The 22501-nt window shown below is 56.5% G+C and overlaps 1 protein-coding gene across 5 annotated transcripts in view; it reads left to right on the top strand.

Annotated features, from left to right (window-relative positions):
* The window catches only part of MAEA (macrophage erythroblast attacher, E3 ubiquitin ligase), a 38251-nt gene that overhangs the window by 6065 nt on the left and 9685 nt on the right, over positions 1-22501 (top strand). For all 5 annotated transcript variants that reach the window (XM_047094249.1, XM_047094246.1, XM_047094245.1 and 2 more), the window contains exons 2-3: positions 15883-16065; positions 17977-18180. In XM_047094249.1, coding sequence (XP_046950205.1) covers positions 15883-16065; positions 17977-18180 — 387 coding nt within the window. The remainder of the gene's footprint in view (positions 1-15882; positions 16066-17976; positions 18181-22501) is intronic.

The raw sequence follows: 22501 nt of genomic DNA, 5'->3' as shown, positions 1-22501 counted from the left end.
CCAGGCGGTTGCCTCCTCCTCTCGGCCCCCGGGGCGCCATTCTCTCGCTTCCTCTCATGGTTTGTGTTCTGCAGATGCCTTTGCTCTTCCCTTGGCATCCTCCGGCCCGGGGTGACCGTGGCAGCCGCCAGCCCTGGGGAGGTCTCTGTGCCGCGGCCTGCCACTCCCGCCTGGCCTCCCCTGGACTCCCGCCTGCTGGGTCTCTCCGTACATCTGGGCAAGGCCTGGAGGACGCGGCCCGCAAAACCGTGCCCTGCCCTGCTCCTTGGCCCCCGGCCGGCCCATCCCACGCGGAGCCCGCACTCTCCTGCCGCTTGTTCAGGGTCCCTTCAAAACCTGGGGGTGTTCCTGACGCCTGTGTTTCCCACGATCCTTGTGGTCCCCTGCTGTTCTGCCCTGGCCGTGGGACCGCGGCCGCCGTGCCGCGGGCAGCACAGCGAGGGAGAGGAGGGAAGAAGGTGCCAGCTCCCTCCATGGGGCCTCCCAGAAGTGCTGTTCAGCATTTGTGCTTAAGCTCGGGGCCGGGGCTTGGGCTTGGCTGTATCTAGCTTCAAAGGGACCTTAAAAAAAAACAGCCTGACTGTGGGCTTGTTGCTGCCCTGGGCCTGAATGAAATTGGGGTTTGTGGCTCCTGCTGTGATCTGTCCCTTCCTCTGTTTGGCTTTCTTTATGGCTTTAATCACAGCCTGACGGAACTACCTCTGTCTGCTTGCTTTTGTCGGAGGCCCCGTTAGAAGCCATGCTGCCCGCCGGCGCTCTGGCCGGGCCTCCCGTGATCCTGATGGTGTCTCCCAGGGAGCACCCACTGATGGCCCCTCCTCCCTGCACAGGGTCTTGTCGGGCCCCCAGGACTCCACCCTGGCCAGGTTCCTCCCCAGCTCACAGCTGCCCCCTCCTCCCGGCTGTGACCATGCGCCATCTTGGTGATCGTGTGTGATCTCATGCGCTCCGAGGACGCTCCGTGCGTACCAGTCACTGCCAAAAGGTCATCTCCCCCACCCCGGAGCCCAGGGTCCAGGGTCACCTGGATCTCTGTGACGTAGCTCAGCATGAGTAGATCTGAACTTCTTAGCTTGTCTGCCTCCTCCCCGTCTTCCCGGTCTCAGGCTAGGGCCGTGACCCCTCTGTCCTCACAGCTTAACGTCTGTATGTCGTTCTGTAGCTCCCCAGCGTCTCAGAATCTCCCGCAGCTCACTGCCTTCCTCCTGCCACCGTGGCCGCAGCCCCCATGTGTCTGTGGGTTGAGGTGGCCTCCTAACCGGTCCCTGCTCTGCCCGAGCCTGGCACAGCTACCACAAGGCTGCCCCAGACAGCACCTTCCCTGTTCTCCGTGGGTCCAGAGTGGGTTTGGGCCCTGACCCCTGCCTCTGCCCCCATCTCCTCTTCCTCACCCACCTCTGCTCCCCTGGGCATTTGCCACGGTGGCCTCCCTGCTGCTAGAGGATGTGCTGGTGGCTCCTCAGAGCCTCTGTACCTGTTTACTTTGCCCGGAACCCTCTTCCTCGGATCTTTGCTTAGGGATCTCCCTCAAGGTGGGATCACCTTATTTAAACTGGGAGCCTCATCATCTTCCTCTCTGTTTTTCTTCTTCGCCATTACTGTCATCTGAGACGTTCTGTATCTTGCTTCCGTCTGTTTCTGACCCCTGGGATTGTAAACTTTGTGGAGGGCAGAGAAGAAATAATTCATTTAACGAGTGAACCATTAGGGGCACCTGGGTGGCTCAGTCACTTAAGCATCCAACTTTGGCTCGGGTCATGGTTTCGTGGTTCATGAGTTTGAGCCCCGTGTCAGGTGGAGCTTGAATCCCTCTTCAGGATTCACTGTCTCTTCCTCTCTCTGCCCCCTGTGGGACGGTCTCTCTCTCCCTCCCTCCCCCTCTCCCTCCCCCTCTCCCTCCCTCTCTCCCTCCCTCTCTCCCCCTCTCCCTCCCTCCCTCTCTCTCTGTCTCCTTCCCTCCCTCCCCCACCCTCTCTCTGCCCCCATGGGATGCTCTCTCTCTTTCCCCCTCTCTCTGCCCCTCGCTCACTTGCGCTGTCTCAAAAATAAAAACAAACAGGGGCGCCTGGGTGGCTCAGTCGGTTAAGCATCTGACTTCGGCTCAGGTCATGGTCTCACGGCTCGTGGGTTCGAGTCCCACGTTGGGCTCTGTGCTCGTGGCTCAGAGCCTGGAGCCTGTTTCGGATGCTGTGTGTGTGTGTGTCTGCTCTTCCCCCACTCGTGCTCCTTGTCAAAAATAAATAAACATTATGAACACTTTTTAAAAAGATAAGTAAGACATTAAAAAAATGTTTTTAAATAAAAACAAACAAAAAAGGAAATGAACTATTAAACATTACTTTGACATTTCTGTCCAAAGAAGTAAAAACTGAAACACGAGTAAATGTAACTTCGAATGGATGAGACGTGTTTATGTACTCAGAAAACACAAGCAAACTAACTGGAAAATTACTACTCCAGTTAATGAGAATGTCTCACACAGTAACGGGCACACGAAAAATACCCCCAAATCAGTCACTTTTCTGTGTCAGCAATAACCCGTTAAAACACCTCGTGGAGAAGCGCCTGGTGGGGAATGTTGTTCACGGTAACAAAACGGCAACGGAGATACAGTCTCACAGTGAGCTTTGCCGGTGATGGACACTGAGGAGACGCCACGTGGTTTCTCAGGAAAGGCCTAGAGGACGACCTTGGCAACGGCAGGGAACGTCGTGTCTGTCGGAAGGACGCTGACGGCCGAAGATGCCCCCGATCGCATACTTCTCACTTGTAATCGGAGGCGCCCGTCGGGCCGGGCCTGCCCGACGCTGAGGCACGTGCGGGCCTCGTGCAGAGCTGCTTCCGGGTACCCGTCGCAGCTAACCAGCCGGGACGCCCGCGCTGCTGGAGCCACCGACGCCAGCGGATGGCGGGGCCTGCCGGCGGTTGGCGTCGCCTTGGGTCGGCGAGCCCGTCCTGAGGGCCGCAGGCGCTCGACCACGTGGAGCGCGGCCCCGGTGCTCCCACCGCGGTGGTGCTGCTCGGCTGCGCCGTGCGCTCTGGCTGGCTCGGGCTGACTCGATCTGGAGCTCGCGCCGCTTTCCTCGTACCTCCCTTTCTAAAACGGGCCAGCGCGGGAAGAGATCTCTGCGAGTGCCCGGCGGGCGGCAGGTGAGACGGTCGCGCACCCGGAGAAGAGGTCATGGGGGCGCTGGCTGTGCTCTTCCCCCTTCCCCACGATGGCCCCCGGAAGCTGACGGCAAACGTCTTTTTTCAAGAAACCCACTGGAAACCGGACGAGCCTCCCCCGGGGTGTGTGCTGCGCTCGGGAGGTCAGCCCAGGGAAGCAGGGAGCTGCTGTGATTGGGGAGACGTCTCATGCCACACGCAGGAACGTGAGACAGAGATCTCTGGGATGTAGAGAGATGTCTCCCGCCATTCAGGGCTCAGTCGAACACTTTAGAAGATGTCACTAGCTTTGGAATAATACGTCGAGACCCCTCGTGAGGTTTCTTCATTGTGAAAGATAAGTCCTGTGCCGTTGGGGAAATACTTCCTTCCTGTGCTGGTAAAAATGGCTGCAGACATTATGATGACAAACTAAAGTGCGTTTCTTTGTCAGCAAATACTGTCAGCAATCCCAGAGCAAACACCGGAGAACGTTTGAACAAACACACACTCAGGCAGATGACATGGTGTAGGAGGATCGCTATAGAGCTGGAGGAAAGTACAGATGTTTTCTACAAAACTTAACTTACGGTGTTTGCCAGATTCTGTTTCAATCATGAAAACAGGAAGGATTACTTTTTATGAGTCACTGAAGGGGAAAAATGTACTGGAGGAAGTATAATTTAACATCAGCTAACTAAACAAATCCTGTGATCTTAGAAGTTGTCATGCAACATATTAGCAAGGAAAGACGGAGTACATGTGATTAATACAAATTTAAATCCTGGGGATACCCAGATAAAAATAGAACCGGAATTTAAAAGCAAATAACAATTTTATTTGGGTGCTGGGTGGCTCGGTTGGTTGAGCATCCGACTTCGGCTCAGGTCTTGATCTCGCGGTTCGTGGGTTTGAGCCCTGCATTGGGGTCTGTGCTGACAGCTCAGAGCCCGGAGCCTGCTTCCGATTGTGTCTCCCTCTCCGCCCCTCCCCCCCCAAAAATGAATAAACACTAAATAAAAAAGCTTAAAAAAATAAAAGCAAATAACAATTTTTTAAAAATTTACCAAATATGAACCATAAAGAACTGATTCACGTTGATGAGAAAGATCCAAAACCTCTTTTTCTTGTTGAATGTTGGGCAAGGAGCACAAAGGGAAAATGTATCGGGTTGAACCATGTAAAATTGCTATTTTGTAGGTTAAAAAACGATGGCTGAACAGGCTATGATATGAAAAGAGGTTAAAAAAAAAAAACAAAAAACTTTCCATAAAGAAAAAAGCCCAGGATCAGATGGCTTCACTAGTGAATTCTAGTAAATGTTTAAAAAAGAATTAACACTGATCCTTAAACTCTTTCTAAAAAAATAAAAACGAACTTTTCCCAACTCATTCTGTGAGGTCAGTATTACCCTGATAGCAAAATCAGACATAGATATCCAAGAAAACTGTAAAGCAATATTTCTTAGGAATGAATATAGGTGTTAAAATCCACAACCACATGCTAGCAAACTATATTTGACAACATACAAAAAGGTTTGTGTACCATGACTAAATGGGATTTACCCCAGGAATGCAAGGTTGGTTCAACATGCAAAAATCAACGTAACATACCACATTAATAGATAAAGGGCACAAGCCATGTGATCATCTCTATAGACACAGGGGAAAAAGCACATGACAGAATCCAACACTTTTTCATGATAAAAACCCTCCATTTATAGGAAAAGGAGAGAACTTCCTCAACTTAATGAAGAGCTGTGGCAAAAACCACAGCTAATGTCATGCTTAGTGGTAAAAGACTGAAAACTTTCCCCCTAAGACAGAGGTAAGGATGTCCATTCTGGCCACTTCCCATTCAAATTTGTCCTGGAGGTTGTAAGCAGGGCAGTTGGGCAAGAAAAAGAAATAACAGGCATTCACATTGGAAAGGAAGAAACAAAACTTTATTTGCAGATGAAATGATCTCGTATACGAAAAGTCATGAGGAATGCACATACATACCCACACGACTCAATAGAACTGATAAACTAGAGCGAGAGCCGGGTTGCAGGACACAAGATAAGTATACAAAGACAAGTTATACTTCTGCACCCTGGAAACGAACAATCAAAAAGGGATGGAAGAAATTTTTATAAGAGCATGAAAGACAATAAAGTACTTAGGAATAAGACTTCACCGTTAAGATAGCAGTAGATTCATCTACAGATTCGACCCAATCCGTATCAAATATCAAAATACTAGCTGGCTCTTTTGCAGAAATTGAGAAGCCAATCCAAAAATTCATATGGAAATGCAAGGAATCCAGAATAGCCAAGACAGTTAATTATCTGAGTCCACTCAAGCTGCTATAACAAGAGATCATAGACTGGAGTGGCTTAAACAACAGACATTTATTTCTTACAGTTCTGGAGGCTGGGAGGTCTCAGATCAAGGTGCCAGTACAGTCAGGTTCCCGGTGACCCTCTTTGGTTTGCAGATGGTTGTCTTGTCACTGTGTGCTCACATGAGAGAAGATGCATGCTGGTCTTTTCCTTTCATGAGGACATTGATCTCATTATAGAGGCCTCACGCTTGTGACCTCGTCTAAAGCTAATTATGTCTAAAGGCCCCAACGCCAAATACCGTCACATTGGGGATTAGGGCTTCAACATAGGAATTGGGTGGAGACCCAAACATTCAGCCAATAATGATCTTGAAAAAGAACAAAGTTGTAGGGCTCACATTTCCTGGTTTCAAAACTTAGTACAAATTACACTTAAAAAAATTTTTTTTTGATGTTTATTTCTGAGAGAGAGGGAGCAAGTGTGAGTGGGGAAGGGGCAGAGAGAGCGGGAGACACAGGATCCAAAGCAGGCTGCAGGCTCTAAGCTGAACTCACGAACCATGAGACCATGACCTGAGCTGAAGTTGGACGCTTGACTGACTGAGCCACCCAGGTGCCCCCAAATTACACTTCTTGCTTATTGGCTAAATGGCTAAAAATAGATTCGTGGGCTACAACTGAAAGTCCAGACATAAGTCCATACATAATTCTCAATAAGGGTGCCAAGAGGGTTCCATAGGGAAGGGAGAGGGTTTTCAACAAATGGTTCTAAGACAACTGGAGATCCACTTGCAAAAGAATGAAGTTGAATTCTTCCTTCACACCATATGCAAGCAGTAACTCCAAATGGATCAGAAAGCTAAATGTAAGAGTAAGAACATCTAAAGCATAAGAAACCAAAACAGAATTCTTGGTTGTTGAAGGTTGGACTTCAAAAGTGAAAAGCTTGGGCGTCTGGGTGACTCAGTCGGTTGAGCATCCAACTTCAGCTCAGGTCATAATCTCACAGTCCAGAAGTTTGAGCCCCATGTTGGGCTCTGTGCTGACAGCTCAGAGCCTGGAGCCTGCTTCCGATTCTGTGTCTCCCTCTCTCTCTGCCCCTGCCCCACTTGTGCTCTGTCTCTCTTTCTCTCAAAAATAAACATTAAAAAGATTTTTTTAAGTGAAAAGCTTGTGCCTCCAAGGACAGAATGATGAGAAATGTTTTCATATCACATCTAATAAGAATCTAGTAGTGGGGCGCCTGGGTGGCTCAGTCAGTTAAGTGTCCGACTTCGGCTCAGGTCATGATCTCACGGTCCGTGAGTTCGAGCCCCGCGTCGGGCTCTGTGCTGACCGCTCAGAGCCTGGAGCCTGTTTCAGATTCTGTGTCTCCCTCTCTCTCTGACCCTCCCCTGTTCATGCTCTGTCTCTCTCTGTCTCAAAAATAAATGTTAAAAAAAAAAATTAAAAAGAAAAAAAAGAATCTAGTAGTATCCAGAATCTACAAAGAACTCTTATAGTTCAGTAACATAAAGAACCCAGTTTTAAAATGAACAAATGATTTGAATAGACTTCTCCAGAGAAGATATACAAATGGCTAATAAGTATGTGAGAAAACGCTCTATATTATTAGTCATTAATGAAATACAAATTGAAAACCACAGTGAGATGCCACTTTATGCACACTGAAACGACTGTAATTGGCAAGATGGACGGTAGCAAGTGTTGGATGGTGATGTGAACGAACCGGAACTCTTCACGGACTTGTGGGGACCATAAAAGACACTTTGGAAAGCAGTGTGCCAGTTCTTTAAAAAGTTAAACATAGAGTTACCAGCAATTCCACTCCTAGATATCGCCCCCGGAGAAATGAAGAGATGTCCACACAAAAACCTGTATGGGAGTCTTTGTAGCCGTATTATCCATAATAGCCAAAATGTGGAAGCCCTCGAGATGTCCATCAACTTATGAGTGTGTAAATAAATGTGGTAAACTCGTGTGGTGGAATACTATTCAGCCATAAAAAGGATCGAAGTACTTACGTCATGGTGTGGAGCCTTGGGAACATGCTAAATAAAGGAAAAAAAGCCAGGGGTGCCTGGGTGGCCCAGTCGGTTAAGCGTCCGACTTCAGCTCAGGTCATGATCTCACGGTCCGTGAGTTCGAGCCCCGTGTCGAGCTCTGTGCTCACAGCTCCGAGCCTGGAGCCTGCATCGGATTCTGTGTCTCTCCCTCTCTCTGCCCCTACCCTGCTCATGCTCCGTCTCTGTCTCAAAAATAAATAAAAACATTAAAAAAAAGAAGAAGCCAGACAAAAGGCCATAGAATGTATGATTCCATTTATGTGACGTATCTAGGGTGGGCAGATCCGTGTAGGTAGGAAGCTGGCTACTGGTGCTTGGTCGCCTCGCTAAGGGGAGGACTTCAGTAGGTAAGGGATTTCTCTCTGGCTTGATGAGATGTTCTGGAAGTGTTTGTGGTGATAGTTGTACAACCTTGCGATAACATTAAAAGCTAAGTTGTGCACTGTCAGAGGGTGAGTTTTATGATATCTGAGTTGTATTTCAACTTAGAATTGGGAAGTTAACGGCAGCCTGTCAGCATTTTGTACGGCCCATCTCAACAGACGATTAGGGAGCCCTCCTGCACAGCACCACCAGGCTCGGGCCAGTGCCGGTGGCCCGTGGGTCCGCGTACGTGTGCTGGTCGGCCTTTCGGATGGACCCACAGAATTAGAACGGCCGGGTCAAAGGTTCAGCACGGTTTGGGTGGCGACTGTCAAGTCCCCCCCCCCCCCCCGTCCATCTGCACTCCCCGCCAGCCGCGAATGGGGTCCGAGTTTCCCCAGACCTCACCCCGGGTTTTCCGTGGCGGCACAATCCAGCGCAGCTGCCCTGAGCCCCGCGTGGCAGTGAGTGCTTGCAGGGCTGCTGGTCCAAATACGTGCTCTAAGTGTGAAATAGAACGTACACTCACTCGTAAAGATTTAGCACAAAGAGAAAAGGTAATGCAAAATGTCTGTAAATATTTGGGGGGTGTTGGATTAAATAAGATCCACTAAAAATCCGTTCAACCCCGCTCTTTTCAGCAGGTGACTGGGTGGGCTCTGTCTAGCAGTCTGGGTGGGCTACTAGAAAACTTAAAATTGCACGCGTGTGCGACTCAGAGTTGCGTTGGGCGGCCCCGCTCTGTGGCTTTCTCCTTCCCATTTGTCTTTTGTCTGTCTACTTACTCTGTTTCTGAGAGGTGTTTTAAAAAGAAAAAAGCCTTGCTCTGGTGTTTCTTCCCACGGCCATCCAATTCACAGTGATTACTAATACTGTGGGCGTATCCTCACCCCTTACTCTGTTTTCTGTCTCCTGTGCTTTTGTGTGTCTTCTGTTTCCTTTTTGTAAATTGATAAGGTTTTCTTTGTTCCATTTAATTTCCTCTTGTGGTTTGGCAGGCTCACAACCACACCCCAGTCGTGACAGATCAAAAAAAGTCTCCAGACACTGTTGCCGAGTGGTGGGGGGGGAGGGGGTAGTCGACCTGGTGGAGAAGCGCCCCTCCCACTGGTCCCGGTGTCAGAACATCACCTTCTGGGTCTCGCTTGTCCCTCACCTGTGTCTGAGCTTCAGTGTGCTGCACCCCACATCAGCGGGCACCAGGTTACCATCCCCGTGGGTGGGCGTCCAAGTTGGTTCCGGTCTCGGGCTTAAGAATAAAACTACTATGAGCATTTGTGCACAACTGTCTTTGTGAGTACCGTGTGTTCGTTTCTCTTGGGATTGCAGTTGCTGAGCGACACGCGTGTGTTTAGTCGTACTAAACAGCCAGGCTGTTGCCAGCGATGGCATCCAGGTGTCCTCAGCCTGGCCAGCAGGTGGTGTGAAGTCTTAGGGCTCTCCAGAGAGACAGAGCCAGTAAGGGAGGGAGAAACGGAGAGGGGAGGTGAAGAGAGATTGAGACTGACCGGAAGGAATTGGCTCGTGGGATTACGGAGGCCGAGGTCTGCAGTGCGCAAGCTGGAGCCCCTGGAGAGCGGACGGAGCAGCCGGGTCCGAAAGTCGAAAGCGCCTGGGGGCCCGGAAGAGCTGACGTCCTGGCTCTGCCCTTGAGTGGGGAGAGTCCCTCCTCCCAGCCTCTTACTCCCTCCAGGTCTGGGTGGATTGGAGGAGGCCCACCCCTGCTGGGGAGTGCCTGCTCTACTCAGCCCGTCACCCAAATGCTGATGGCCATTCGTACCGAGAGCCGTGTCTCCCCCAGTGTCTGCGCACTTCGTAGCCCAGTCAGGTCGGCAACACATAAAATTAACCCTCCCAGGGGCGCCTGGGTGACTCAGTCAGTTGTGCATCCGGTTGAGTGTCTGGTTCTTGACTTCAGCTCACATCATGATCTCACGGTTGTGAGTTCAAGCCCCGCGTGGAGCTCTGCCCTGGTGGCACAGAGCCTGCTTGGGGTTCACTCTCTCTGCTCCTCCCCTGCATGTGTGCGCACGCTCTCTCTCTCTCTCTCTCTCTCTCTCTGTCTCAAAACAAATATTTTTAAAAATGGGATTGTCTTGGTCTTGAGTCGTAAGAGTTCTAAGTATGTTCTAGGCACAGGTCCTTTGTCAGATTTCCATATGGTAAATGTTCTCTCCTAGTCTTGCCATCGTTGTCTTTATTCTTAAGTTGTCTTTCAAAGAGCAGAATTTTGTTCTGATAAGATGTAATTGATCAATTTTTCTTTTATAGTTAGTGCATTCTATATCCCTTTAGGAAACTTTGCTTGTCTTAGGGTTATGAAGATTTTCTTCTATGTGCCCATCTAGAAGTTCTGTAGCTGTAGCTTTTCTGTTTGGGTCCCTGAGTCCATGATCTTCTAAGGGGGGGTTTATGGACCACCTGAGGTATAGACTGAAGCCTTCCCCCTCCCATGTCACTGTCTAGATGGTCCTCTCCGCCCTGGATTGCTTGTCTCCTTGGACAGAACACGATGAGGGTCCATTCCAGGGTTCTCCACACTCCGCCGGTCCCTGTGTTGCTGCACGAAGGCCACACTGTCTTGATCGCTATAGCTTCACGGTTAAGTCTTGAAATCAGATACCATTGTCATATAGCATCAGTATCGGGAATATCGTTTTCGTTGTGGTGAAACGTGGCGCGAACCAGCCATCTCAGGCCTGTGCGGCAGGTGTCCAGACCTTTTCGCCTTGCGCAACTGGAACTATGTACCCGTTTGTCTCAGTCAATCCAAAGTGCTGTGGACCGCGTGCTTATAAGCCCCAGGAAGGTATTCTCCAAGCTCTGGAGGCTAGGGCGTTGGGCCGGTGGGGTTCTGGTGAGGGCCTCCTCCGGGTTGCCAATGGCCACCGTCTGTCTGCATTGCGTGTGGTGAAGAGTGAATGGTCCCTGTTGTAAGGACGCTCATTCCAGTCTTGAGGACCCCACCCGGGTAACCCAGTCACCTCCCAGAGCTCCCGTCTCCATACGCCATTCCGGTGGGGGTGGTATTTCAATGCACAAACTATGGGGGACACATTCAGTCCCGGTTGCACATTAAACAGCTCCCCCTGCCCCCCAGCCCCTGGCAGCCGCTCTTCTGTGTTGTGCTTCTGATCACACGGCTCCTCTGTCTCATGTAGGAAGAATCACACAGCTTAGTCTTTCTGTGCCTGGCTACGCCACTTGGCACAGTGTCCTGCGGGTTACCCGTGTCACACCAGTTGTCGGGACTTCCTCTCTTCGGGTGGACCACGTTTTCTTACCCGCGCGTCTGTCGACGGACTCTGGGTTCTTGCTCGTTTTAGCTGATGTGAACGCTTCTGCTGTGAACGTGGGGTGCACACACCTCTTGGAGACCCTGCTCTCAGTTCTTCTGGGTGCACACCCGGGCCAGACGTGGGCTTACTGGATGGCAGGGGGAGGCGGGCGTGGGCTCGCTGGATGGCAGGGGGAGGCGGGCGTGGGCTCGCTGGATGGCAGGGGGAGGCGGGCGTGGGCTCGCTGGATGGCAGGGGGAGGCGGGCGTGGGCTCGCTGGATGGCAGGGGGAGGCGGGCGTGGGCTCGCTGGATGGCAGGGGGAGGCGGGCGTGGGCTCGCTGGATGGCAGGGGGAGGCGGGCGTGGGCTCGCTGGATGGCAGGGGGAGGCGGGCGTGGGCTCGCTGGATGCCAGGGGGAGGCGGGCGTGGGCTCGCTGGATGGCAGGGGGAGGCGGGCGTGGGCTCGCTGGATGGCAGGGGGAGGCGGGCGTGGGCTCGCTGGATGGCAGGGGGAGGCGGGCGTGGGCTCGCTGGATGGCAGGGGGAGGCGGGCGTGGGCTCGCTGGATGGCAGGGGGAGGCGGGCGTGGGCTCGCTGGATGGCAGGGGGAGGCGGGCGTGGGCTCGCTGGATGGCAGGGGGAGGCGGGCGTGGGCTCGCTGGATGGCAGGGGGAGGCGGGCGTGGGCTCGCTGGATGGCAGGGGGAGGCGGGCGTGGGCTCGCTGGATGGCAGGGGGAGGCGGGCGTGGGCTCGCTGGATGGCAGGGGGAGGCGGGCGTGGGCTCGCTGGATGGCAGGGGGAGGCGGGCGTGGGCTCGCTGGATGGCAGGGGGAGGCGGGCGTGGGCTCGCTGGATGGCAGGGGGAGGCGGGCGTGGGCTCGCTGGATGGCAGGGGGAGGCGGGCGTGGGCTCGCTGGATGGCAGGGGGAGGCGGGCGTGGGCTCGCTGGATGGCAGGGGGAGGCGGGCGTGGGCTCCCTGGATGGCAGGGGGAGGCGGGCGTGGGCTCGCTGGATGGCAGGGGGAGGCGGGCGTGGGCTTGCTGGGTCACAGGGGGAGGCGGGCGTGGGCTCGCTGGATGGCAGGAGGAGGCGGGCGTGGGCTCGCTGGATGGCAGGGGGAGGCGGGCGTGGGCTTGCTGGGTCACAGGGGGAGGCAGGCGTGGGCTTGCTGGATGGCAGGGGGAGGCGGGCATGGGCTTGCTGGATGGCACTGGGAGGCGGGCGTGGGCTCACTGGATGGCAGGGGGAGGCAGGCGTGGGCTTGCTGGGTCACAGGGGGCGGCAGGTGTGGGCTTACTGGGTCGCAGGGGGAGGCAGGCGTGGGCTTGCTGGGTCGCAGGGGTAGGCGGGCGTGGGCTTACCAGATCACAGGGGCTCCCTGTTTGATTTTTGTGGGACCCGCCACATTGTTTCTGCAACGGCGGCACCAGTTTATGTCCCCACCGACAGAGCGCGGGCTCCCAGTTTCCCCACACCCTCGCCAAGGCCCGTGGACCCGCTTTTCTGAGGGCCGTCTTCCCCCGGGGTGTGATGTGGGGTCTCCTGGTTCCGCTCTGCATTTCCCTGAGGCTCGGTGACGCCGAGCACGTTTTCGTTCATGGGTCGGCCACGGCGTCTTCTTGGGAGAAATGTCTGCTCCAGCCCTTTCCCTTGGGTGCTTTCAGCCTGGTGTCCCCATTTGTCTACTTCTGTTTTGTTGCCTATACATTTAAGAGTATGTTTTTAGTGTCTGCCTCTTATTTTGGGATTCTTTCAAAATCTCTGAAACTTATCGTCCCCATATCCACGTTACTTAGGCCATGGATTTTCTTTTTCCTTTTAAACTAACTACCTGGTTTTTTCCCCTCTTGGTTTGATTGTATCTTTTACTCGTTTCTTTCCTCTCAGCTCTTTCTTGTATCTTGTTGTTTCTTCTCATTCATGTGGTTATTCTTGCTTCGTGGAGGACTCTCTGAGTCGTTTTCCTCCCAGAAAAGGCTGCGGGTGCTCAACTTGGCAGTGTCTCCGTGTTTGAAAGTGTCTTAATTTTGCCCTCCTTCTTGAATGATGGCTGCTTGGTTCAGAATCTTCAGCATTTCTGAAATTCCATTCCTTCATTTGGCAAAAGGCCTTTTGGAAGGAGCCTGTGAAGGAGCCGTTGGTGACGGAGCGGCAGGGGGCAGCTGGGGAAAGGCAGGGACCCCAGGCTGCGGGCCCTGCGGGCAGAGGCTGAGGAGCTTTCCGGGGTCAGCTGCCCTGTGTCCTCGGGCCGGAAGTTGGCCCGGGAGGCGGCTCCGTGCTCTGGGAGCTCCTGCTGCGTGTTTGCGGAGGGGCGGTGGCGGGCGCTCACATCCCTGGCCTTGGTCCCACGCCGACCTCCGGGTGCGGCCCAGGCTGGTGGGGGGCTTGGGCAGATGGGGGTGTGGGCAGCAGAAGGTGAGGCCCTCACAGGGGCCGGAGCCCGGAGGGCAGGAGGCCAGTCCTCGGGTGGGAGGAGTGGCGCAGGAGGCACGCGGCAGGGCCATCCGGAGGTCAGAGCCAGGAGCGGCGGCTGAGGGGCGGGCTCGGGTCGGGTCACACGGCGGGCCGGAGAGGAGCACGGCCGGGCTCGGCGCCACCAGCAGTGCTGTCACGTGGTTTTGTTAGCCGCACCCAGAAGCGCATCAGGTCGTCGAGAGAGTAATTCACTTTGTAACCTGACAACAGGCGTTGTCGGGCCTGGATGTTGATGACGCCCTGAAGGTGAACGTCAGGGCGTGGCCGGCTTCCTTTTTGGATACAAGTTACAAGTGGAGGGCTCAAGCCTGTGCCACCTGCTTGGGACCCTCCTCTTGTGTCCCCTTTGGCCCCGTGGGACGAGCCTCGGGCCGGGTGTCCCGAGCGGAAGGCGGGATGCTGAGACACGTCACTCCTGTGAGTCCCGTGCTGTCACCCGCCGAGCGCGGGTATGTCGACCACGCAGAGTCTTGCTGGCACTTAGGAGCACGACCGTGTCCAGCGTGGGTGACAGAGCACAGTGGTGCTCACCTGCCTTATACAGCCGCGTGGAGCGGGGACACTACCGTCACCTGGCGCGTGCTCGGACTGACTGTGTGTGCGGACGTGTGACTTTTTCTCTTTTCCTTTTGACCGCGTTTATTGAAGTGTAGTTTTAACGTCCGAATCTGAGAGTAAAACTTTGAAGCTTTTGTTACCGTGCGTCACGGGATTTGTCTCAGTACATTTTGCGGTAATCCTGTTTATTGTGTCTTACGAAAGTGCCGGCCGGGTCAGGTTAGACACACACCTGTCCTCACACGGTCGGTTTGCGGGGCCGCTGGGGTGGGTGGAGGCTCTGAGAACAGCCCGGGATTCTGAAAGGGAGTCTGCTCGCGGCAGCATCCCACCAGCACCCGGCTTCGGCGCCTCCTCTGAGGTTGACCGGAGTCGAGCGAGCGCGAGCACCCAGGTCTCTGTGCTGCGCTTTGTTACTCTCTTGCGAGGTACGCGTGGCAGAACTGAGGCTCGGCGCAGGGTGTCTCTTCCCCTGGGTGCGGGGACAGGTGCGTGTCTGCGGCCGGCCGTCTGCCTGCAGCTTCCCCCTCGTCCACGCCCGTCAGGGACCGTGAGATCAGGGCAGACCTGGTTGGCCGTCGACCTCACGCAGCTGAAGAGGCGCAGGTGCCGTGGGTGGTCGTGTGTCACCCCACGTTGGGGACGGCCCTGCTCTGTTTCCTCTCAGAGACTCTCGTGTCTTGCTCGTGCCGGACCCAGCGTGGAGGCTGCAGGGGACGAGACCTCCCCGTGTGGCGCCCGTGGCTTGTCCGGTGGTGTTGCGCCTCTTGGGCCCATAAGACCCAAGGTGTGGACAGGAGTGTTTGCCCACTGCCACTGTGTGCCCAACAGAGGCGAGGTGGGAGTGGCAGCGGGGACAGGACGGCAGTGGCCTCGCCGGGTCCCGGGGAAGAGTCCTGTTGCCATGGCCCTCCTTGGCCGGGTCCGGCCCTTCTGATTTATGCTGTCACCTTGGTGTCTCCGCCCCTGGGAATCCCGGCTCCTCCCCACCGAGCGCGGTGCCCCTTGGGAGCGGATCCTTCCCCGTGGTCGGCACCACTGTAGGGAAGGTGTGCGCTTGGCGCGGCTTGTCACAGACTTCTGCAGTGACTGCTGGCCCTTGGTGGGTGGGAAGTGCTGGGCCCGCAGCTGGGAGGAGGGCTGGGAGGGGTGTTCTCTCTGGAAGGACACGCCATCCTTGGTGGGTATTAGGGGAAGGCGGTTCACGTAGTAGTTAAACGCGCGCTCACGATTTCCCGTAGGTGCTGGCGCGCCCTCCCCCTCGTCCTGCGTGACCCCCCGCTGTTACGTCCCCGCTGCCCCCACCGGGCCCATCATGGGCCCTCTGCAGCCCCCAGCACTACGCGTTTTCGGTCGTTTCCTTCACTGTTTGTCATTCTGGATGAACTTGGGGATTACTTCGTCACAATGTACCCGTAAACGTTCTCCGGAAAGAGTGCAGCTGCACTACCTCTGTGCATTTGGGGACAGGACACATCCTCACATTAGTGTCCTCGTCCAGGAACGCGAATGGTCCTCGGTTCACACAGGCCCTTTGTGGGTAGTAGATGTGTGTTTAGACCCCTGGAAGCCTAGGACTTCTGCCTGACAAAGTACCAGGAAGGAGGTCTGGGGTCCCACACGTAGGACGGCGGGTGCTCACACGCCAGCTGCCTCTCTTCCCTAGGTGCCCTATGAAACACTGAATAAACGCTTCCGGGCTGCTCAGAAAAACATTGACCGAGAGACGAGCCACGTCACCATGGTGGTGGCCGAGCTGGAGAAGACGTTGAGCGGCTGCCCCGCCGTGGACTCCGTGGTCAGCCTTCTGGATGGCGTGGTGGAGAAGCTCAGCGTCCTCAAGAGGAAGGTGAGTGTTGCTTCTGGACCGTCCCGTCTGCCCCCCGGTGCTCGGGCTGCGGGGTGGGTCCGTGGCCCCGGCCTCACCGTGTGCCCGGGCTGTCCCAAAAAGGGGCCGTCTTCTGTGGGATCGGGGCCACGGCAGAGGCCAGGCAGCCCTGAGGTGGGGAGGTGGGCTTTCAGGGCCAGAGTGCGGGAGGGGCGAGCCACTCCACGCCGTGCGTGCCCCGCGCCCTCTGTGGGAATGGCAGGCCGGCTTCCAGTTCCACGCTCCCCTTCCTGTGAGGCCAGGTCGTCCTGGCACCAGAGTGTCCCAGGTGCAGATGGGGAGACAGATGACTTCTTACTTCCAGAATCTCACCTCAGAACTTTGTGTCGGGTTTCTCACGAAGCTGGGAGAGCTAGGAAGGGTGTACGCTACGCCCAGCGAGAACAACCTGGAAAATACCAGAAGCTATTGTAAAACATCTCGCTGAACGTGTCAAAGGGCTCACGAGACAAAGTTTATCGCCAGAATCGGAGGGCAGGGGACAAGAGGAGAGAAGGGCGGGACCCCCTGCCGCCCTGGGGACTGCATCACACAGGTGAGCCCTCTGAGGGCCTTGCTCCCCGGGGCCGGGGCCCGCTAGCCCTGCTTGTCAGGTGAGGGTGCCCCAGGGGCAGACATCGCGGCCGGTTTCAGGACAGCCAGGTGAGCCACGACCCCTCCTCTTCGACTTGGTGCCAGCGGTCCCCGCCGGTGGTACCTCCAGGCGCCAGGCGGACCGCAGCGCTTCTCGAGCGGGGGACAGCTTCCGTCAGGGCGTCACATCTGTCGAGTAAGATGACCGGGCACACGGGACGTGTGGCCGAGGCACGGCAGAAATGGTGGACGCCGTGCGGTCTTCGGGGGGTACGGCGTGGAGGCTGTCGGGCCCCGCCCGACTCTACCGCGTCTGAAGAACAGACAGCTGAGACCATCCGCGGGGGACACAGGGGACGGGAAGTGTACAGTGTGAGTGGGTTTAAAGTGAACCAAACAGAACTTCAAGAGATTAAAAGTATAATAACTGAGACGAAAGACGCAAGTGTTTGCTTGTAACAGACTTTTCAACGTTTAACAGTCAGACCAAGCTAAAGAGAGAATTTGTGAACTGGAAGGTAGGTGTGAAGAAATTATCTAGAATGCAGCACAGAGAGCAGGAGAACGCGAAAATGCATAAGAGGGTAGGAGGCCTGGGAGAATAGAGCAAAGACTTTGACCAAAGCCAAGGGACGGTGCAGGGGGAATGGCTGAGATTTTCAGAACGGCGGGAGTCGCCAGGTCAGGGTCCTAAATGGGACAAATAAAAATAGACCTACCTAGGATTTCACATTGTGAAACTGAAAAGAGAGAGAAAAATCTGAAAAGCGGCAGGAGGAAGAAAACCACTTCCAAAGGGTTAGCAGCTACCCTGGCAGCAGGCGGAAGCCGCAGAGGAGCGGACCGTGCCCGACGAGCGCCAGCCGGCAGTGACACCGGCGCCACGGTTGGTGGTGCTCGAGAGTCGGCTGCCGTCGCGGACGGCGCCGGCACGTAACACTTCCGGGGAGCCGCACAAAGTGTCACGAGAGGTAGTCGTAAACAGGTGGTTTACTTAACCGGGAAGCGAGTTCAAAACTACGCGTCTGGCAGCACGGCAGCAGAGCACGTTGGGCAAAAAGTCGCGTCGCGGAAGAGCAGGTGGGGGCCGCAGAGCCGTGGGTGTTGACTTGCCTTCTCGGGAATGACGGACGCAGCCGCACCTGCCTCCGGGGCGTGTGTGGGACCCTCCCTTTGGCCACCGTCACGTCCCCTGCCGTCCTCGGATTTGTTCTTGCCTCCTGTTTGCGGGTGTTGGGGGCGGGGCAGGCTGGCCGCCGCCCCGTCCCGAGCGCCTCTCCGTTGCGTGTCGTGTCGCAGGCGGTGGAGTCCATCCAGGCGGAGGACGAGAGCGCCAAGCTGTGCAAGCGCAGGATCGAGCACCTCAAGGAGCACAGCAGCGACCAGCCCGCGGCGGCCAGCATGTGGAAGAGGAAGCGCATGGACCGCATGATGGTGGAGCACCTGCTGCGCTGCGGCTACTACAACACGGCCGTGAAGCTGGCCCGCCAGAGTGGCATCGAGGTGGGCCTGGGCGCGGGGCGGGGCCGCGGGGCCAGCTCCCCGGGGCAGGTCCCTCCGGGTAGAGAGGCCGACACCCACACGCACACGCGCTCCCCTTTCGGTGGCTCGGGAGCCGCGCGGGCCGGCTTCCGAAGTGACGAGCGGCTCCGGGGGAGGCCTGCCCGAGGACACCGGGATGTGTCTGCAGCCATCTAGGTTGGCACGCGGGGCCCTCGCTCCCTTTCCGGGGGCCTCACGGAGCCGTGTGCACCTTTCTCTGGCCTCCGGGCCGGTTCAGCTGGGGGCTGCGCCTCTGCCGTTGGGCAGCGGTCCCTCTGGTCTCCCGAGGGCGGCGTCTACCGTGGTGGGGGGTCCATAGCACACCCGCCTCCCCACCCACCAGTCTCTGCGCGGCACCCAGTGGTGCCTCGAGCCTGGTCCTCCCACGCTTTTCTTTCCCTGACCTTCCCTGCCCAGTACAGCCAGCTCGTGCCTGACTGTCGGGGCATCCTGTCCTGTTTGCCTGGCACGGCCTGTGCATCCGCGGTGGTCGTTGGGCTTCTCACAGACACCCCGCCCTCCGTCTTCCTGCCCCGTGAGGGAGTGGCCGAATGCTCCTGGCCCCGAACGTGTGCTTTGATGGGGAGAGAGGCACGAGTCAAACAGGATGTGTACAGGGCGCACAGGGCACAGGGGCAGGAGGACTGGGGATTTTCAGAAGGTTGGTTTCGGGGGGCACCTGAGTGGCTCAGTCCAACTCCTGATTTCTGCCCGGGTCAGGGTCTCACGGTGGTGGGTTTGAGCCTTGTGTGCGGCTCTGTGCTGACAGGGTGGAGCCTGCTTGGTGTTCTCTCTGTTCCTCCCCTGCTCCCCCTCAAAATAAGTAAACATTAAGTAAAAAAAAAAAAAAAAAGTTGGTTGGGGTGGGCTTGCAGAGATGAGGGGAGGGTCCCAGGCCCGGGAGCTGCCATATATTTGGGGCGGGTGTCTGAGCGTATGCGGAACTCATCGATTGGGGTTTCCCCTCAGCTGAAATGTGTGCATGGTGGGGGGGTGGGGGTTGAGTTGGAGGCATTGCTTTTTTTTTAATGTTTGCTTATTTTTGAGACAGAGACAGAGCGTGAGTGGGGGAGGGGCAGAGAGAGAGGGAGACACAGAATGCGAAGCAGGCTCCAGGCTCCGAGCCGTCAGCACAGAGCCCAATGCGGGGCTTGAACTCACAGACCGTGAGATCATGACCTGAGCCGAAGCCGGACGCTCAACCGACTGAGCCCCCCAGGCGCCCCTGGAGGCGTTGCTTTAATAGGCTCACCCTGGTTGCTCTGTGAGAACAGACTGTGGGCGGCAGAGGGGGACCGTACTGTGATTCACGGTGATGGCAGTGGTCAGACCGTGGACATCCTATGAAGGGGGCCCTGCAGCATTTCCAGGTGGAACCCAGGCTCGCAGCTGTTTGCAGCAGGAAGTGTAGGAGGACCCTCATGCCCTTGGGTGGGGAGAGGGCTCCCAGCAGAGTGGGGTGCCGTCACCGGCGAAGACGCCGGTGTATCAAGGTTCCTTAACGTTTAACTTCCGTCCATCCCAAGACGCCGTGGAGAGAGAGCTCCGGGGCCGCCCGGATGGGGCCGCGTGCCCCACGCGGAGCCTCGGTGTTGGAGGAGAGGCACAGCCCCAGGGGTGTCTTTGTGCGCCGTCTGGCTTCTCACGCGGGGCCAGCACCTGATCGTCTGGGACGGTTTCCAGCTTCCACGCGTGTTGCGCATGCTGGCCCACCTCCACCGTCCTGCGTGGCGCCTCTGGTGTGAGTCCCCCAGCCCAGGGGCCACGCGTGGACCTCGGAGACCCCGTGGGCAGGAAGGAGAAAGACGCGAAGGGTCCAGACTCAGAGGCTGCACCGGTCAAACACACAGGTGGACCCTGACACGCGAGCAGGGGAGACCGCCTCTGAACTCAGGGTGAAACTCGCAACCAGAGATGGAAGTAGACAAAGACGATCCTCGTGTAGGAGACCCAGCATTTGCCCGTTAGGGAGGTTCTAGAAAAGAGAGAAGAAATTGCCAGAGAAACGGCGGAAGGAGTGGCTCAAGAAGACAGCCAACCGCTGAGACGCTGTGCTGGCCCTCGCCCCGCTTAATAAGTAGGAACACCGGCGTGCGAGGCGTGTGTGCGCGCGGCGCTTACCCGTCAGCTCGCGTCGGGAGGGCGAGGCGTGGGCGGGGCGGGAACCGGGGAGCACTGCGGGAGTCTTAGCTGCCCCCCACCGCCCCTGCGTGAGGACGGAGCCCTCTCTCACTGGGCCGGCCCCCCTCCGAGCTCGCTGTCCTGCTGCTTGCTCCTGCCCTCACCCCAAAGTTGGCAGTCAGGACGTGGGGCAGGGGAGCCACGGTTGGGTCTCCGGCCGTATGAGCTTGGGGATCCGTCCGGTGGCTCCTGACGACTTGGGTGAAGCGGCCCTGGGGTGACCCACCCCAGACTGCCCTCCGTTAAGCTGCCGTTCGGAAACCCGCAGAGCTCACGGGCCGTGTCCAGGGCGCCGACCCCGACAGTGGCACAACCCCTGTCCTTAGGTCAGCTACTCTTCTGCCCGAGCCTGGCTATCGCCTTCCACGGCGACACGCCCCAGCAGTCCCTGTGCTGGCCTCGGCCCTGGTGTGGCTGAGCCCAAGGGTCGCTGTGTGGTGGCACTCTGATTAGTATGTTTTCTGGTTACTTTTGCGATAAACATCCGGTGTTAATGATACTGCAGCATCGTTAGCTGTGACGTACTGTTTTTTTTTTTTGAAGTTTATCTATTTTTGAGAGAGAGTGCCCACGCATGAGCAGGGGAGGAGCAGAGAGGAGGAACAGGAGAATCCCAAGCAGGCTCTGCACTGTCAGAAAAAATCCCAAGGCGGGGCTCAAATTCACACACTGTGAGATCATGACCTGAGCCAAAACCGAGTCGGACGCTTAACCACCGACTGAGCCACCCGGGCCCCTGTCCAGGATGTACTTTTTTTTTTTTTTTCCTTTTTTTTTTTCCTTTTTTTTTTTTTTTTCAACGTTTATTTATTTTTGGGACAGAGAGAGACAGAGCATGAACGGGGGAGGGGCAGAGAGAGAGGGAGACACAGAATCGGAAACAGGCTCCAGGCTCCGAGCCATCAGCCCAGAGCCTGACGCGGGGCTCGAACTCCCGGACCGCGAGATCGTGACCTGGCTGAAGTCGGACACTTAACCGACTGCGCCACCCAGGCGCCCCCAGGATGTACTTCTTAACGTACAGAAAGAAAGGAAAGTTTCTGGCTTTCGCTTTGGTCACTTTTACTTGAAAGTTCCCGTCTTCTGCCACAGTCCTCCCTTCTCCAGACACCGCTTGTGCGAGAAGCAGGCCGCGGCCCTGGCTGCCCAGGCTGGGAAGCTCGGTGGTGAGCTCCTGACTTGGTTGGCCCCAGGGCAGACCTTACGTGGAGACAGCATGGCAAGAGAGCGGACTCGTCCCACACTTTGCCGTGCCAAGTGGCTCCGTGTGAGGCCTGCCTGAGGACACCGGGATGCGTGTGCAGCCAACGCTCGCCTGCTGGCCACAGGACACTGGCGTGCAGAGCAGCACGGTTCCCCCGAGAGTTCAAGTGGTTCAACCCTCCCCCGAGGGTTCGTGCTGGACGCTTCCCCTCCGCTTAGCGAGACACTGATCTTCAGTAACGGTGTTTGCTCCGGTCATTCCAGAAGGGGGAGAAACTTCCCGCTTGACATTCGTCTTCCTCACGGCTTGTCCCTTTGGTGATGTGCAAGCATCCGCTGTCTCTTCCCAGCCTGCATGGCCACGTCCTTGTTGTTGGCGGTGCCCCAGCCCCTTGCTGGGGACGTGCAGGCCCCGGGCACCCCGTGGGCTCCTTCACTCTGGCAGACACGTGACGGGGCTGGTGGCTGTCCTTACCCCGAGTCCCTGGGCCTGCCTAGATCGGCCAGAGCGCAGCAGATGCGGCTGCGTAGGCTGCTTCCCCAATTGCACAGGCACCAGAGAAGGGGAAAGAGCAAACGTGACACAGAGACCGCCCTGCTCATCCACCCTCACTGCCCCTTCTCTAAAATCTCATTCAAATAAATCTTCAGAGGAAAAAAAAAAGCCCAGAAAATGAGGGTATGGATTCCCGGATCTAATTGTGAAGGGGTGAAATGGGGTCAGGCGTATGTTCCCGCCGGGAGGGGGAAGGTTCTAACCTGGGGCTTTGGTTTGGGGCCCACAGCTGCTCTTGGGAGACCGTGTGTGGGCGCAGAATGGGCCTTGGGCGGGGTGTTGGGGCCACTGTGCTCGGCCCAGTGCTGGGGTTGGCGTGCTGGGGCCGCTGTGCTCTGGCCG

Source organism: Lynx rufus, unplaced genomic scaffold (assembly GCF_022079265.1).
Source record: "Lynx rufus isolate CCGP_SWC_20201006 ecotype Redwood Valley unplaced genomic scaffold, mLynRuf1.p SCAF_38, whole genome shotgun sequence".
NCBI lineage: Eukaryota > Metazoa > Chordata > Mammalia > Carnivora > Felidae > Lynx > Lynx rufus.
Note: the sequence above shows the minus strand (reverse complement) of the source record. Positions and strands in the feature narration are given on the sequence as shown.